The sequence below is a fragment of the Rhipicephalus microplus genome, chromosome 4 (genome assembly GCF_043290135.1).
Source record: "Rhipicephalus microplus isolate Deutch F79 chromosome 4, USDA_Rmic, whole genome shotgun sequence".
Taxonomy (NCBI): Eukaryota; Metazoa; Arthropoda; class Arachnida; order Ixodida; family Ixodidae; genus Rhipicephalus; species Rhipicephalus microplus.
In genome coordinates, this window is record NC_134703.1 from 187,742,628 (window position 1) to 187,761,025 (window position 18,398).

The 18,398-nt window shown below is 44.7% G+C and overlaps 1 protein-coding gene across 1 annotated transcript in view; it reads right to left on the reverse strand.

Moving 5' to 3' along the window:
- Window positions 1–11,023: 11,023 nt before the first annotated feature.
- LOC119172555 (juxtaposed with another zinc finger protein 1) overlaps window positions 11,024–18,398 on the reverse strand; it is a 60,596-nt gene continuing 53,221 nt past the window's right edge. The window contains exon 6 of the mRNA XM_037423712.2: window positions 11,024–16,889. Coding sequence (XP_037279609.1) covers window positions 16,604–16,889 — 286 coding nt within the window. The 3' untranslated portion in view covers window positions 11,024–16,603. The remainder of the gene's footprint in view (window positions 16,890–18,398) is intronic.

Genomic DNA, 18,398 nt, shown 5'->3' on the forward strand with positions numbered 1-18,398 from the left:
CTTCCATTTGAATTCCATTCCGGGGAATCGCAACTTGCCGTAATTCTATTCTTTTTAATTTCTCGGAATGAAAAAACTTAGCCCATTCCTACAATTCCTCAACATAGGAAAGGCATATCTTGATAGCTTTATCGAGCTAAGAATGATTGTAACAACATTAAGCTGATATAACCCAATAGATAAGAACTGCAAAACTTCAATATACAGGTCGTCGCTATCGAAGGATAGTAGCTTGGCAACTTATCTCGACGGTATAACCCCACTACTAGTTCCCATAGGGACAGTTCTTCCGCTACCTATGCTATTTGCATGGTCAGCACAATCCTTAAAAAAATATAGTAAACAGTTGGCAACGCATGCATTCACTTGTTTTGAGCGTACTTTACTACTTTCGCGGCATCTATTTACTATAGCCAGCAGATAGTAAAGCTCGACACTTTTGCCCTCACTAACCAGGAATGCTTTGTTCGTCTTTTTAACTAGGTAACTACTAAGCCACATACGTTGCCAGGTGTCTTGTAAACACCACTGTATATAGTGCAGTAATCTTGACACTATTTAGAAGAAAAGAAAAATTTAGACCAATTTAATTTTGTTGATTACATTTGAATAAAAATTTCCTCTTGTGATGGCACACATATATAGAAGGGCAGACGATGTGTAGCAAACATCCATTATTTTTCTTAATTCTATGGCTGCTAACCAGTACACAGTGTGCTACTCTAAAGTAGGATCATAAATAGCCTTCTAACTGCTACTATGTGCAGTATACAATACTGGCTAAGTCTTGATATTTTCTCTGCACGTCAGCGCGCATGACCTCGTCTGTGATTCGTTCATGCCTCTGTGTATGTTGCTGTGATACGTAAGTGTTATGCTAATTGCATGAAGTAATTAGTGATCACTAACTAGTCTACATGGACAACTGCACTTGACTTTTTATTCTATATATACTTCTGTAATTGATTTATCTAAATGTGGCCATGTAAATAGACATATAAGCGCCCATTAACTTAAGATTCAGTAATGCATTAATTATTCGAGTCAGCACTACTCATTAACTACTTTTCAAACTAGGAAGTTTCACTAATCAGAATTTCACTACCTTCATTTGATAGGAGGTTAGTGCTTTTTGTGACAAGTAAATGGTTAGTATTAAGTGAATAAGCAGGCCTTTTATTGTGATAGCAATTATAGGGAAACTCTCGGCTGGATTTCGCCGTCGATGTCATGCACTGTGTATCTATATGTATCTACATATATATGAAAACGCAAGAAAGAAAAAAAAATCCAGAAAAAAAGACTCCGGCACGCGGACTCAAACGTGGGACCTCGGCGTCGTGAATGCGAGGCGTTAACCACTGAGCCACCGTGAGGTACCTCCTTGGATGTTCAAATGGCAAGCTATTTATATCTACCACTTACCGCTGTTGGCGGGCATCTTGAGGGGGGACTATAGTGTTTTCAGCATCATGAGCAAGGTGGCGCAGTGAGCGCACAGTGGCTCTCATCTTTCACGCATGCTTTGGCCGGCGCAGAGAATAAGGGGGTGTACGCTTGATCGTGCGCCCTTATCTCGTACTGGGGAAAATTGTACGTCTTGGCTAGCCTTTGAGTTTCATCAGAACGATTCTGTTGTAGTTATGGGGCACACAAAAGTCACTGCAACCATTGTACAGCCTTCGTTTGCGAAAAGGGCGCGCTTTTCAGACAGGGCGCAGTAACAACTGAAACTCTTATTCCCGTTCATCTGTACCTGTGAGTATGTTTCGTGCGTTATTTGTGCATGAGAAACACGGGACACGTTTCAATCTGCTTGCCATTATGCGTGTGACCTTCCAATTTGTTGCTATCGCATTCATTGCTTTTTTGTTAGAGTACATGTTTAAGTGAATCATGTTCTATCAGCTTAAATGCGTTAATGCTAGAATGATGACTTAGTGAATCATCGCGTGGGAACTCGGGGAGGTGCTGCCTTGGTTTTGTGGGATCGCCTGCTTCGGCTCGCTACCAGAACCAGTGCTTTCAAAAATCTATCCCATCTCTCTTTGTACAGTTCCTCATGTACAACAGTTCATCACACACACAGTTCACACAACACAGTTTATCGTGTATGAATGTGTACTGCTCTGACCTAGACCACTGCCATAGAGTTTCAGGCAAAGGCACCTATGTGTGTATGCAGGGGGAGACAGTTTTGCAAAAAAAGGGAGGGAGAAAGTTAATACGTGGCGAGACTGCACGCAAGCTGGTATACGAAAGCTTGAAGTAAACACAACCATCGCACCGATGTCAGTACGCATCACAACTTAGAGAAGCACTTCTCCGAATATGCCTCTGAGTCACCGAGGGCAGCAGAAGGGAAAAGAAGTGATGGATGGATTGTAAAACTTTATTTCATCAGAAAGCAACTGCGGACGATTCCGTGTTAGATGGCCATCAACCCAAGGTTAGCGGCGACCTGTGTGGCCCACTCCACGAACCTTAACTGGACGACTGGGTATGAGCTGGTCAACACGGCCTCCCAATGCAACCACAATCCCAAAAGCGTCTTTGTTCTTATATTCCACGACATCTGTATAGACTGCCGCTTTGTACTCGCCGTACTCAACAAGTAAAGCTCTGGCTCTTGCCTGTCTGCGCTGCTTATGGTGAATCGGATGTATATTTTGGGCAAAGGTTTAAGTACAGGGCCTTATGTAACTCTCGCCACACCGGAATTTTAGTGTCTCGAGTAGAAGCCTCAGCTCTAATGCCAATCCTCTTCTATTAATCCTGCCCGCTTTAGTTGTCCAAAGTCTAGCGTGCTGCATCACCAGATGCGCCTCCCATAATTCGTCCAGGGTGTTGTGCACCCCTAGTTTTAACAGCCTTTTTGTAGGCGCGTTGTTAGGCAACCCTAGCGCTGCCTAGTAAGCTTGCCGGATCATAGCCTGGACCTTGCCTTTTTCTGCAGCATCCAAGTTCATATAAGGTGTCGCGTAAGTAATCCTGCCGAGCACAAACGCCTGTACCAGCTTACAGAGTTCCTTCTCTTTAACCCCGCTCTTACGGTTAGCGATTCTCCTGATTAGCCTGACGGTAGCATTGACCGTGGTTTTAAGTTTTTCAAGGGCCACCCTCTTCTTCCTGTTAGTTTGCAGATATAGGCCAAGAATTCTAATTGTTTGAGCTTCTGCTACCGGCCTACCCCCTACTTTTACCTCCAACGGCGGTGGCGGAATATGGTGTCTTGCATATAGCCCTCTGGGTTTGTCCCGAACCACAAAGAGCTCAAACTTAGGCTGAGAGCATGAAAGTCCCACCTCCCCTGCCAACTCTTCGACAATATTCACTGCCTGTTGTAGTGTTTCTTCCAGATGCGCGTCACTACCCCTGGTTACCCATAGAGTAATGTCATCCGCATGAAATGTGTGTTTGAGTCTCGGTATCTCCTCCAGCCTCGGCGGTGTTTTAATTAAGGCAAGATTAAACAGGAACGGCTACAAAATTGAACCCTGTGGCGTCCTCCGATTTTATATCTCCTATTGGAACTTCTGCGGTACGGCCCTCCAAGAATGATCTGATGCAGCGGAATTTCATGGCTCTGGGCCAATTTTCGATAGGTTATTCAGTATTGCCTCATGTGAAACATTGTCGAAAGCTTATTCAGGTCAAGCCCCAATACAGCTTTGGTGCCAGTGTCGTGCCTGGGATCGACTACATCATGTTTCAACTGTATCATGACATCCTGCGTGGACAAACTGGCCCTGAAACCTATCATAGTTGGGGGAAAGATCGCCTTGTCCTCTGCATAACCCTAAAGCCTATTGAGAACCACGTGCTCCATCAATTTGCCCATGCATGATGTCAGCAATATGGGGTGCAGGTTTTCCAAGCAGAGTTTCTTGCTTGGCTCAGGAATAAATATAATCCTAGCATGCTTTCATTGTGCTGGCATCTCCCCGGCCACCCAATACACATTTATCAAGTCAGTGATCGCCCCAACCGATTTGAAATCTAGGTTTCTCAGCATTTTATTAGTAACCCCATCCGGACCTGCGGCAGACATAGTACGCAGCTGTCCCATAGCAAACTCCGCCTCCACAATTGTAAACTCTTCATTTAGTTCCGAGTTTTTCACCCCGAGTAGTGTGGTAAGCAACCATCTACTCCATCAGTTGTGTACCGATTCCGGAGTTCCTGCATAAACTTTCCAATTGTTCCTTCATATTGATGTATTAAACGAGTCATTTGTCCCCGTTGCGCCGATTTGGTTGCTGCCGGATCCAAAAGATGCCTCAGCAGCTGCCATGTATTTTTGCGACCAAACTATCCATTCATGCGATCACAAATCTGGCCCCACTGCTTGGCTTGCAACTCCATTGGTTAATTTTCGATTTTACGTTCTAGCTCGGCAATCCCTCTGTGCTGGACGCCATTATGTTTTTGCTTCTTCCACCTTCTCAAGAGACTCACGTGCGCTTTCCGCATGTGTAGTAGTCTAGAGTCCGCCGTAAACTCCTTCTGATCGACTAGCCTTTTAACGTGGTATTCTTTACATCCTCCTTGAGCGCCTCTACCCATGCGTCCAGGTCTGTAATTTTCCTGTTCGCAGTGTCTGCTCTGTTTTTCCTAAATCTGTCCCAATCCGTAATTCTATGCCCCTTCACTTTGTCGTTATGCTTTGCAGCGCTAAACGTCGTGGAAAGGATATAGTGATCACTTCCTAGTGCTTGTCCCTTGTTAATTCATTCTGCATTACTGGTACCTCTAAAAAATGTAAGCTCTGGAAAGGTATCCATGCTTATGCTGTTGTCTATCCTCGTATGATCTTGCGGATTGTTTAACAGCGTCCATCGCAGATCCCGGGCAACTTGCCAAAGCCGATCGCCCTTTGGGCTGGCTCGAATATAACCCCCGTCCGGGTGAGGCGCATTGAAATCTCCTACCACTATAAGCTGAGCGTGAGCTGCTGAACGTATAGCTTGATTCAGGAATTGTGGCAAGTGCAATCCTTTATCTTTTGGAGAACCATACACATTAAGTAAAAACAGACTCTTCTCATACTTTCATTTAGGCAAAATCTGTAGCAGGACGTAGTCTTCCCTACTGTTATCTACGGAATGCTGAATGGCAGTGATGTTGCGATGGACTAGCACGGCTGTGAAGACGCGTGATACGCCCCTTGAATTAATCCCTGGCGCTGTAAATGCCTTAAATTCGGGTAATTTTATGGAACTACTAGCCTCCTGTAAGGCTATTATGTCCGGTTTACTATCCAGATTTTGTACGTGCAACTGCAGATTACCCCGCTTGAGACGAAAGCCCCTGCAGTTCCGCTGCCAAACCTCAATTTGCTGGCGAGAGGCTATGATGAGGCAACAAGATTGAAAATGGTGCTTGGCCACCCATGGGAGGCAGTCTTACCTCCAATAGAATATGAAGCTGCTGAAACATGCCCATGACCTTGGCTTGGGAAGCCCTAAATTCACTGGAGAGCATGCCGAGACGCTCCTCTATTGTGTCTAATCTGGCTTCGATTTTTTCGACTCAAGCCTCCAACTTATCCTGTCTTTCCCCTTGTTTGCCTACTTTATCCGCAAGGGTAGTCAAATCCAACTTACATCACAGGGTAGTCACATCCATTACATTACAGGGTAGTCACATCCAACTAGTGACCTTGAAAACGCTGAGGCATGTCTACTGGTGACGTTTCGGCTAATCGTTTTGCGTTAGCTTCCTCATCCACCGGCAATATTCTCCTCACTGTCCCCCGATCCTCCACTTCCATAGCTGCAATCTTCAGTACGCGAGCAGACGCCTCTTGCGTCACTTTCTGTAGGCCTTGCACTGCTGGTGCCTACATTCTTTGTCGTTGGTCGTTTTTAAGTGCACGTTCCATCTCTGCAATTCTATTTTCCATTCTTTTAATCAAATCTTCCTGCCGCTGAACCAGCGCTGCTAACCCTCTCTCAAGCAGTTTTGTTCTGGGAGGCCGTGCCTGACAAGCTCACCTTTTTGCTGGTGTCGCGTGCGTAGCTGTTGGGACTGAATACTCGTCCGCCATCTTGGTCGCTCCCGCTCCCTAGCAATGGCGGGAAAAAACTCGACTGGCCCCTGCTTTTGCTTGTGCCTTCGTTACCGCTCAATGACCGCTCCGTGGCCTTCGAGGACCGGTCATCGTTACCAGCTTCGCTCTCTCTTTCGATGCTCTGCTGCCGGCCTGTCGGTGGCTTGCGTCCGGTGTGCACGTGAGTGGCTCTTCTTTTGGTGGGGCAGAATGGCCCTTCCCGCAATTGTGACACAGGTTACTCTTCGGACGATAGCAAACGTCCGCTCGATGTCCAACACATCTGCAGTTGTAGCAGGTCTCGACTAAATTTCTATACGGGATCACAGCGTACAGATAGTTCCAGTAAGTAACCTGCCGGAGTATGCATTTTCCCCCGAACATAATCTGAATTGCCTTCAACTTTCCCAGAGGTCTCGCATCCAGAATATCTCTGCCTTCATTCTCCTTCAGGAATCCGGCCCGAACTTCTTCCACTGGGCATCCATCGCATTGTAAATCACTCTACGCACGGAGTTCTCCAACGGCGCCACGAACCCCGAAACCGGCAGGTCACGATCACCCAGCTTGAGCGTCTTCACAGTCGCATATGCCCCACTACGATTCATACACGTTGTGCTCACTGTCAACGTGTTGTTTGTACCATTAACCCGCACAATGTCTTCTTCCCCGGCTATCCCACTTGTTAGAGGCGCTGCTGCTCTCAGTGCACATCCGAGTTCTCTCACTGTCACGACACTCAAGTCCCAGTTCTGGGGCCTGTAGACAACCTTGAAATCCATGGCTGGCATCTTGAGAAATGATTTGCGTTTCTTCCACACCGGCGCTTTCCCCTGTTTGACTTGCTGCGTTCCACGTGTCTTGCGCTTGTCGCTGCCGGCCTGTGTCTCGCAAGGCTTACTCTTGGCGTTGTCCCCATGCAGGGTCTTCTTGAATCGGTCCTGTGCCTTCAGCACTGGAGCCCACTCTCCCGCTTCAAAATCTTCGGGCGTTATAGTCTTCCCTTCGACGTAGTATTCCATCTTCAGCCTAACAAGGCCCATGGTCACCAGGCGCATGATGGAAGCCCGGTGTCGGGTGTCGTGGCCCAGGCTTGGCCTAGGAGATAGGCCTAACCTTGTCACCGCGGGGTTGATAGGAAAATCTTGGAAAATCCTAAAACGGGGACAAACTTGCCTATATGAGTGGTGTCCGTAGGTACAGGGCAACCTCCTGCAAACGAGCCCACTAACAGCAAGTCCAGAACAAAGCGGATTCGCCGATAGTCGGTCACCGAACCGGAGCTCATGCTAAGCACGTCCGCACAGCGTCTCCAGTGCTCTGATTAGCCAGCGAAAACAAGATAAGTATGGGGAGACAGCAGGCGGCTGAGGTGCCACCGAGGAGGGAAAAATCACAAGGTGTAAGGTGGGCGTGCCCCCACCTTAAAGTTACGCTAGACGGATACTATGGCAACGGCCCCTCTATGAAAAACAAACGATATAGCCTGCAATGGACGAGAGCGTGGAGGAGTAGTTAACAGCTGTCGCCGCATTTCGCGAGGTGGACGCCAATAGTAGCTCCACAGGAAGCGCAGGTGGGGAGGAGCGCTGATTCAGCAGGTAGGCCGAGATAGTGGTTGTTTTTCTCTACATGAATCACTCTCACTGAGTGTCACTCAAGACACTTTGCGCATGTATGATATTTTATGCGTTAGACAAAATGCCGCGCAACTGCTGTGCCATTGTGTTCCACGGATGCATCGAAGGACCCACGAATACGCTACCATGAGTTTCCCATTAACGCAGAACGCAGGGCAGCATGGCTGCGAAACGTTTCCCTTGATGGACCCGGCAAAAAGGAACAGTATGGCTCATGTCCCTGGTGTGCACCTTGCATTTTATGGAGTAGGACTACAAGAAGACAGAAAAGTTCAGGGAACTTTTGCCAATGGCTGTGCCGACAGTGCTCCATGGTTATCAAGCTACATGAGCACGACGAGCATGCCTGCTCAAAGGAAGAAGCGGCCAAGTTTGGAAATAGAAGATAATGCGCAGTCGTGTGCCGAGTGCTCGGGCAATGCTGCTTCATAAGACAGGCCTGTCATTCGCGAAAACAACTCGTCAAATGACAGCACTGAAGCCATGACACCCAACAAGTCCGAACTAGGGAATGAAGCCTGTGTGGAAATCACATCATTTTCAGCTGCATCATGTCAAACTACATTCGAAGTTGTTAAACTGACGGAAGAAGTTAAAGAAACGGGGCTGCTTTTGAGCGAAGATAGCTATGTATGAAAGGAGCACTGCAGGCCCTTCAAGAAGTGCATGGGGCTGAGGGACGTGCACAGTTTCATGAAAGTAACACGGACATTGCTTGTTCCATGAAGGAGCTCAATGGTACTGCGTAAGGTGACAAGACTGCCGAGGTCGTTAGAAACCATGTCTGCAGTTTCTCAATGAAGATGCCCCACAACAATTATTTCCCTGATGTTCACAATGCTTTTGTTTCTAAGGAGTGAGCAACAATCATTCCAGAAATACAACGACACCTAGTTGTCCATGAGCGACTCTCCTGTTGTAAAAATAACTGTACCACAAAAAAAAAAATTATCGAGGGTGAACAGCACGGCTACAAAAGAGAAAAAACATGACACAAAAATCGAAACTTGCCCAAGCGACCTTTTAAGATAAAACTAACACTTCTTATATTTAGGTTGAAGCATCGCCAATGCACATTCAGTAGGACGACTCCCAATATAGTTGACACTACAGCAAGTTTATTGCAACCATTTATCAACTAGCATGTGCAGAGCAGCTGAGCTGTCGAGCTGCGATCAGCTGCAATACTTCCGGTGCTCGTTCTTTCGATCTCCCCGGTGACTCAGCTACTGGTGGCACCGCGGTGGCAGCCCAGAGCCCCTGGGCGGAACATACAGTATCCGCTCCATGCGGCAGGCAGCACCATGTGTTTTTCATCAAGCGGCCGTGCCATGGCTTAGAGCTGTGGTTACACACAGAGAAAAAACTTCCAAGCAACACAGTCTGCATAAGGACAGAATTATAGTAGGTACTTATAAATGTACCATGGTTGTAATCAGTCAAGCCTTTTCATATTACTGCTTTATTGTTAAATTTGAGGGTCTGAGTTGCTAATGTCCGAAGTTTGAAAGACCGTGCGTCAACGAAGATCTGCTCTATTTCCGAAAAAAAAAAAGAATTCTATTTTATTCTTCCAAGCTTTGTCCCCATTACATTTCGAGGTCGCGAAAATGTGGAACGATTCCCGATTCATTCGAATTCTTTAGTGGCAACTTCGCAACACTCACGTGCAGTACCCTTACAACTGCACCATGCCACATGCACTATTGAGCAGTTTCCTAAAGACTTATAATAAATGAATTCTCATTGATGAAGTCGCATAAACTTGTTTGCCACCTGCACTTTCGCACCTCCACGCGGTTCTAGTGTTTTGTCGTAAAGGCATCACAACACTCTGTCACGACAGTGGCATTCTTAACTTTAGATTTTGAGAATGCTTTGCCGCATGGTGCTTTGGCACAGGATTTCAGCCTTTCAGCCCTGGATTTTTTATTTTGGCCGGATACACTTTTCGTGTGTGTTTTTCTCGTAGTTAGAACCTCAAAAGACCACAAACAAAAAATTGAGCCACTCGTACAAGTATTTTTGGATTACTTAATGTGGCATCGAATTAGGTGATTAAAGCCCAGTGATTGAAAAATGAGAAAAATGGCTTCTTTTTTCCTGCCAATCAATGGTGTATACAAAATGGAAACCAACGTCTTACTTTTCAGCCTAATACTCACTGAAACAGCTTTGGTACGTCGTCCTGAAAATGGCGCTTACCCGCCTCAACTTACGCGCCTCGGCTTCACGGAAGACCTCGGTCATGCTTCTTCTTTTGGGCTGATACCTTCACAAACATGCCACAATATTGGTGACAATTGCAGTGGGGATCATTGAAGAGCTATGCCCCCAAGAATGAGTAGTATTGGTTACATTTCCTAGATACTTTGGGAAATGTTGTGCGGTGGTGTCAATTGACACTGCCAGGGCCGAAAGGGTTAAGGTATGTTTTGCAAAAAATGTACTACAGCTGCCAACAAATCAACTCCTATGAGCCTATGAAATGATGAATGCTGCAGTTTCCTAAATTAATGTCATTTTGAACCTGACCTGCAGTTTAAGCAGGAGAATAATATTTTAATTTGAGACAGTCTCAATCTACTTTCTTTATAAGGGGCTTGTGGCAGTGGCACGAAGGTGTGCAAGTTTTCAAGTCCAAAAAATCAGCAGTTGACTGTAGACTGTGGCTGGTCTGTCAGACTGACCGTTTAGGAGTGCAGTTACCCTGCTACAATAGAATGGGCCTGTCGCTATGGCGACAAGGCTTCCATGAAGTTTGTCGTCCGTTCGTAGACATGCTACTTATCCATATACATGTTTGACTGCTGCTGAAACATACATTTCACTAACGTGAACAAAGAGCTACACCGCAAGGCAAGTTTCACACAAAGGATGATGTGTGTGGTTAAACATCGCAAAACCACCATATAATTACGAGAGACCTGGAAATTTCGACCAGCCGGGGTTGTTCAACACGCACCTAAATCCAAGTACACAGACTCAAGAGTTCTTGCCTCCATCGAAAATGCAGATTCTGTCTGGCAACTTGTGGCTCGGCAGTCGAGCACCATAACTGCTGGATCAACTTGGCAGGACAATACGCCAAGAAACAGAATCAATAAGCGTGAAAGTCAAGATTTTCACCACACCATAAAAGAGTACATCACTGGAATACCACATCCATTACAAAAAGCTTTGTCCGGCATGAGTAAAAACCACACTTAGCCAAAAATAACAAAGGAAGAGAACTAGTTTACAGTAATAAAACAGATTTTGCAAGAGACTTGCAGCTATGACGTCTGCATAGTCTCATTTATTTACTGCATGCCAATGAACACGCTGAATGTGCAACCAATTCTTTATTGCCGTATCTTTGCAACATTTTCTTTTTTTTTATACATTGACTGTCCAGTTCCCAGAAAAAAAAAAAGAGTACACAATCTGTGTTGTGTACATTATTCACTCTGCACAGCTCACTTGCTGTTTGCATTTAGTTCACAGCAAAAATGACTAAAATGCTAAGGCATGAAAAACACATCATGCTAAATTCTTAATGTTAGTACCAAACTATCATTCACATTCAAAAGGTTTTAAACACAAGAACATCATAAATCCAGTTATAAATACAATCTGGCAAGCTCTCAAGGCTACCAGTACAGATTCTGCAGCAACAATATGTCATTAACAATGTCAGTCATTCCCCATTTTGAATCTGTGAGCGCTAGCTGTGAAGTTGGGGCTCAGAATACTGAGCCATATGAATTATCTTTGCACAGAATTTATTTGTGCAATCACTAGTGACTAAGTGTAGTGTTACTTAATGACACCCTTTATGGACACTCAAATTCATATTAGCAGCTCTCAAAAATCTTGGTAAACAGAGGACGCAAGGAAAACATTCCACAGAAAAACCGATTCAAAGGTAACAAAAACGAGGGTGAAAGCATTCCTAAAATTAGTTCGTTGATACAAGGAACAAATAGGCCTTTGGCAGCATTTGAGATTTTAATGTAATTTGGGTGTTTGCACAAATGTAACACACAATCTTTTGAAGAAGCTTCACAACAGTCATGTTTTATAATGGTGGAGATTAACCTTTGAACTTCCACAAATGATTTCTTTAAAGAAATATTGAACGAAAGCATCGAATGTCCACTTGGAAGGTGTGACCGCTCCAATAAGTAGTGTTTATTTCACATATTTCTGAACAGATGGCGGTAACCTTGGAAGATTGCGAGCACAGATTGCGGTGACTGCATGCCAGAGCATGTGGAGCTGCGCGTTGAATACCGTGGCGGGTGGTATAGTGGCGATAGCAGGGCTTTTCTCTTGTGCTACTTCTCTGCCTCTCCATAACGCACCACTCTCCTGCACAGGTGGGCCCTGCCTGGAGGCACGCTTTGCTACTATTTGTACTGGTTCCAAGTGCCGTACATGAAGCAAGACAGCTTGAAAAAAGCGAATGACGGCCGGCAACGCCGATAAGTGAGTGATTACGCAGCAATCGCGGTTAGCATACCCTTTTCCGCTGAGTTAAACATAACGACTTGTTCACGGTGCGGTCGCCAGATACCGCAGTTTGAAAAAATGCAATGGAATAATTATTTTCTGCCAGTTTCTGTCTGAAAACGACATTGTGTCAAGTATCGTCACTAAAGCTTTCAATTTGAGAAAAAATTTAGCTGGCAGAAGTCGTCTTCAGAATCCCCTTAAATATTTCTTTCGACCACTATTTATGTGTTTCTGCTGAAAGCAGTCTGTGCTGCAATTAGACTCTACCTTATACAAACTGTTATCAAAAATAGCAATGTCTGGACTGCACAGGTAGCCTGACAGGCACAACGGGAGCTCAAGCAGCAGCTACGAGAAATTCCAACTGGAACCAAAGTGGAACAAGTGAACACTGCCGAACAAGAGACATGCCAATATAAAAACTGGTATCCTCTTTTAAAAACGAAATGATGCAAGAAAGGAAGAAATTCAAATGAAGAGGCAAGATAGCCCTATACCTACATACTGTGGAGGACATAAAGGCCACATAAATGCAAAACAGAGTGTAATTCAATATTACGTACAGGGCACAGCTAGGCAGAACAAGAATTAGCCATAAGTAGGATGGCTTTATGAATTTCCTCGACAGGCAATGTGAGAAAAACTAAAGATAACTGCAGCTACGAGATTCTTTGAAACAATGAAGCTAAAGATGCAGCACAAAGTGCGCTGAGATATGGAATGTTGCCATCATAACAGAGCCTGCTAAGGCTGGCTCAATCGGACTGGCTAATGTCAAAGTTCTGGATGCAGCAATTTCTAGCTTCATCAAATATAACTAAAGTACACGTGTTAGGCCCTGATTCCATGCCAATATGAAGTTCCTTGGTAAAATCAAAAGTAGTGCCGTCTGTCTACAGCAGATTGAGAAACGTTTCAGGCTGCGTCGTCTGCTAGGGGGTTGCAAAGAGACTGTGCTGGAACAGATGGCACCAAGTCTTTTATCAAGGAACTTCAGTTCGATAGAGCTCTGTTGCGGGGAAAGAATACCTCCGATGTATTCCACCTTACCCAAGAAACTAATGTCCCCACGCAGAACAGAAAATACACTACAAAATAGAACTTTTCTGAAAATACAAGTGCAGATTAAGTTTAGATAATAATAACAATTATTATTATGTAAATTTATTCTGCACTTGTATTTTTCATACTGAGCGAACAATTAAGTCACAAAGATTATCCATATATCAGGTTTTTTTAACATATAACATGGTAACATTGTTAACTTTCTTTAAACTAATAAACATGATGTGACAAAAGATTAACAGGCCTGTAATGTTAGCAAAAATATTGTAGACTACACACTAATGCTGTTCTTCCCAAACAATGCCCATAACTTATTAGAGGGCACACAGAAAGCATCACAGAGGTAGAGCTTTTTTTTATTTTTCAAGTTATTTTTTGCTCACTGGTGCTGTGGAAAACACTAGCCAGTGCCAAAACAACATAATAATGACAGAACAGCTACACAGGAGACAACGGTGCTGAAAGGAGAAGTAGTGTGTGACCTTGAAAATGATCACTGAAGAAAACAGAAAAAGCGAAAATTACAGTTAACAGTGCGGACTTGCCACATACATGTATGCGTGACATTGCACTACTCCAACAGCCATTTGGGCAAAAGCATTTCTCAATGTCGAACACTGCGAGCAGACGGTGAAAGGTTTGAAACATTCTTTTAAAAACAAAACTTGGGAACACTACAACCACATACACAAAAAGAACACATGACATTCACCGGGTATCTTTGGTACAAAAAAAGAAATTTTTAGCTATGCCCCCAACACTGCTGTAGAATTAACTAAAAATGGACACCTCCAGCAACAGGTAACATGCAGCAAGGTGACAATGGCTGAAGTGCACGCATATTCCTCAGCAATCTCAACATCAAAGAATCCACTTCAGACCCTTTGAAATGCGACAACTTCCACAATCCTAGCTGAACAAACAACTCATGTTCCCGAGTTACAAGCCTTGAAGGTTATTCTATATAACAAGGTAACCACCTCCCACATCAACCCAACTTGCATGAACACAGCATGCAAACTCATACAGTGTCAATGTTGAACCAGCAATACATTCGTCCCACTTTGTGCTACTTGGGATACAAACTCTCATCAAAGAAGATTCTCCGTTGAATTGCGAGAGAGTCCTTAAGAGCAACCAGTCTCAAGTTCTGAATGCCAAAAAACAGACTGTAGTCCATGCTCTACAGGTGCAGAGCTTTCAAAGCAGGACCCGCTAACGCAGTTCTGCAGGAACGGCAAAAAGGTGTGCCGCCAGGCTTTCAAAACTGCCTACTTTGAGCGTGCAAACCCATCTCACTACTGTCTCTGGAAGCATACATGATGAAAGCGTCTAATGAGGCACACGACGTGCGGTAGCCAACGATACATCTGCCACATGCGACTTTCCTAGCACATTTTGGCTGTGCAAACCGCAATGCCAGATCCTGACGACAAAACAACATCGCGACAACTTGATATCAACTGTTCTCCTGAAATGAAGAATGTCAGGTCTAGGCACGGTTATTTCTACCGACAGTTTCAGTCTACAAAAAAAAGAGCAGGATATGCGTTGGTATGGAAACTTGACTACATAGCACGGTATCGAGAGTCGTTCACTGCATGTACTAAGCTCTTCGTAGGTGCCGACACAGCCAATACACCACCATGGGCACTACTGCGACATCGCCTGCAGGTTTTGTTCGAGCATGTCTCAAATCACGAGGAGTGATCATATTGGACCAGTGCTTCAAAGCCTGTAACAATGCAACCTCGGCTTCTAGGTAGAAGGGTGCAAGCACGAGCTTATTTTAGCTGTAAGCTAAGGGTTCCAAACATCCAAGCAGAAAAAACACACATCATGCATTTCAATGATTCCCAGTGTTTCTTTTGTACTATTCTTATGAAATATGCGCAACGTTTGCAGAAACTGCCCAAACTGTGCAACATTTCTGTACAAATAAAAAAAATTAATTATGCTAGGCCGCACTGAACTTAATCAGCAGCAGCCATGCACTTAGACTGAAAGCGTTACCCTTGAGCAACACAAAATGGGTTGAGAAAAGACACGGATGAAAACATAAGTAACAAGTGCACAGTTGGCAGTTGAACACTAGGGAAGCTATCAGATTTGAGTTTCAGAGGGCTAGCCTAATGTTTTTACTAGGGATGGACAGGAATTGCGTTTACAGATATAGGCCACTAGGATGTGTGTATTTGTGCTTGAAATGCAACAAGGCCACACAAAGTGCACTTTAAATATTGCTCACAGCAGAGTAAAGGAACACTGTTTCTTAAGCTCTAAACAGAACACAAACGGGGCTGGTTGCCAAGAATGGCCAGATTTCTACGACGCTCCTGGGTTCGCCTCTGCACCAGTTCTGCAGCAACATGTTGCATTCTTGAAAAATAACATTCGCTCTTGCATAACTTAGAGGACTCATGAGAAAGGCCCAAACCTCTGGGCGGTGCCTCACAGAAAGAGTTGAAACTCACTTTGAATTTCTCAGGCCTTTTATGCTCACACCATGTGCCACAAAGATACAAAAGAAAATGCCTGCCTTCAGCTAAACACAACCAGTGCCAAAAAGAAGTAGTTTGGACATTTTGATGAGATCACTGAATCTAATACTAGTTAGCACACGGTGTGAGCCCCCTCCAACTATAGAGAAAAACTGCCTGCAATGTTCCCAGAGATTAACTACCGTTTTGTTAGCAAGTACTGTAAAAAAAAAAAGATTGAAGGCAGCAGCAATACGACTTCTCAATGTAACCCGTTTATTTTCTCAATGAATGAGCTTTTAAATGACAAAAGAAACGTTGCAAGCTCTTCTAGGCATGACCTGCTCAGTTATCAACGCCCTTGCAAAAAGTCTTGCGCTGCTCAAAGTGACACGGAAACATCAAAACCAAAAAAAAAATAATACAGTGGCGCACTTGTCTGTGTTGTTTATTTTGTGTGTTCCCGTGCAGGATTTGCACTGTTCATATTTCATAGTGGGGGCCCCTTTCTACATAAATTCAGAACACATCTTGTCCACATGGTTGCCGTCATAGTGTTGACAGCATAGAAACGTTTTTGTTCTACGCAGAAAAAAAAACACAATATAGCGCTCAAGCGCTGCTTGTAAGCACACGAGCTTTCGCAGGAATCTCCAACATCACTGCGAAGAATCGAAACCACAGCATTGAAACTGAACACAAGAAGAAGAGAGCAGTGCGTCAAAACAACTCGACAACGGAAGGCATTCGGTTGACAGAATGTTGCCAACTTGATCTTGCACATGCACCACGTAAATCATCGGTCCACTCGTCACGAAGAGATGCCAGTGCCAAAGCACAAAACATTGTATCGCTTCCACCGAAGGGTGTCAACCTTCTGCGCTGACCGAAGTGAAGGTCGACGCAACGGCCGGCCTCATGACCAGAGGGCTCAACAGGTGCTGCTGCAGCGTTGGAGACATGATGGGAAGTGGGCCACCATGCAGTCGCGACGTCGACACATGACCCCCACTACCGGAGCTGAGAGCCGAGGAGAAATCTGAGTATCTGGCCGGCTGGGAGGAGTCGGCAGGGTGCTGGGAGAGCGAGTGTGCCCTCAGGCCTTGCGCAGTCTTGTAACTTTTCCCACAGTGGCAACGATGGCCTTTCTTGACCCTGAAAGAATAGAAATCCACTCGTCCACTTCTTAGCTTACTGTTGCACGTATGGCGCTCATGGATTGAAACAGAAACATTTAGGGCTACTAAGTAATGAGCGCATACTTTAATTTTCACTGTCTTCAGTTTGCATCACATTGGGGTAACTTTTAACTCAACCACTAAATCGGAGTCAACATTACTTTTAGTGGCCAGGTTCAAAGCGACATGATATGGTTAACTTGAACAAGTGCGCATACATGTGATTAAACTAAATGCTTCAATCTATGAGCACTGTACATACTGTACCAACAGCACAGTCGCCCACAACACTGCACACCAAGGCTCCGTACCTCTCTCAAGTAGCCTTCTCCACCGTTAACAGATCCTCAGCTTTGGAACATTCATGCCCAATGTCCCTACTTTGTCATTCGAATGCTTTATTTTGAGCTGTTACACAAAAGAGTGAGCACTAACTGCAAACAATAAGCAGAGTGCCATCAACCTTTGCATCAGCCACCTACAATATCTTGAAGGGAAGGCTTCTTTGCTTTTCTCGATGATGGCTGCTTGGTGGTGGTGGTGGTATTGTCATACCAAACAGTTCAGGCCTCAAGCCACTGACCACCAAAGCCATCAAACCGGTGGGCCACACAAGAAAAGCACTGAAGGCCACACAAGAAAAGCAACCAATTTACTGGCTAGGAGGTACAGTTGTATTAAAAGCTATCTATAAATTATGAAAGAGCAAGTTACACACTTGCTTGATAGAGTGTTGTAAATAGATGCAGCACTATATGTCCATTACAGTGAAGTAGGCATGTGTGAATATTCAAGCACTATGCATTTCCGAACGAGTATTGTAGTATTCTCATTCGCTTTGAACTGAACTTAAATTATTCTAAATTTTGAAATTTAATATATGAACGAATCGACATATACATGGTGCTCACACTTGAACTTTATGGTTTTCTTAGAAATCAGCACTTGGGCTTACGTATCCAGGGGGACACAAAGGGAGACAATAATTATCGCTGTTTGCTACCCGATTTACTAAAATTGAACGAGTAACTTTTCAGCGACTACAGAGAGTGCGTATGTTCGTATTGAAAAATTGGAGACAAATGCATTTATACACAGTTTTACTTGGATGAATTGTTCAAAAACGTTGGCGCTCAGAGATATTCTGCTGCAAAGTTTAACTGCGGTTGACATGATTGCTCATGTCAGACAGTCAGCACTGGCGTAAAGCTCATCCCCGATCTGCCCTGACTGCGACGTTTAATCTGCCAACGTGACTAATTAATTGATTGATATGTGAGGTTTAACACCCCAAAACCACCATATCATTATGAGAGACGCCGTGGAGGGCTTCGGAAATTTCGACCACCTAGGGTTCTTTAACGTGAACCCAAATCTGAGCACACGGGCCTACGACATTTCCGCCTGCATCGGAAATGCAGCCGCCGCAGCCGGGATTCAATCCCGCGACCTGCGGGTCAGCAGCCGAGTACCTTAGCCACTAGGC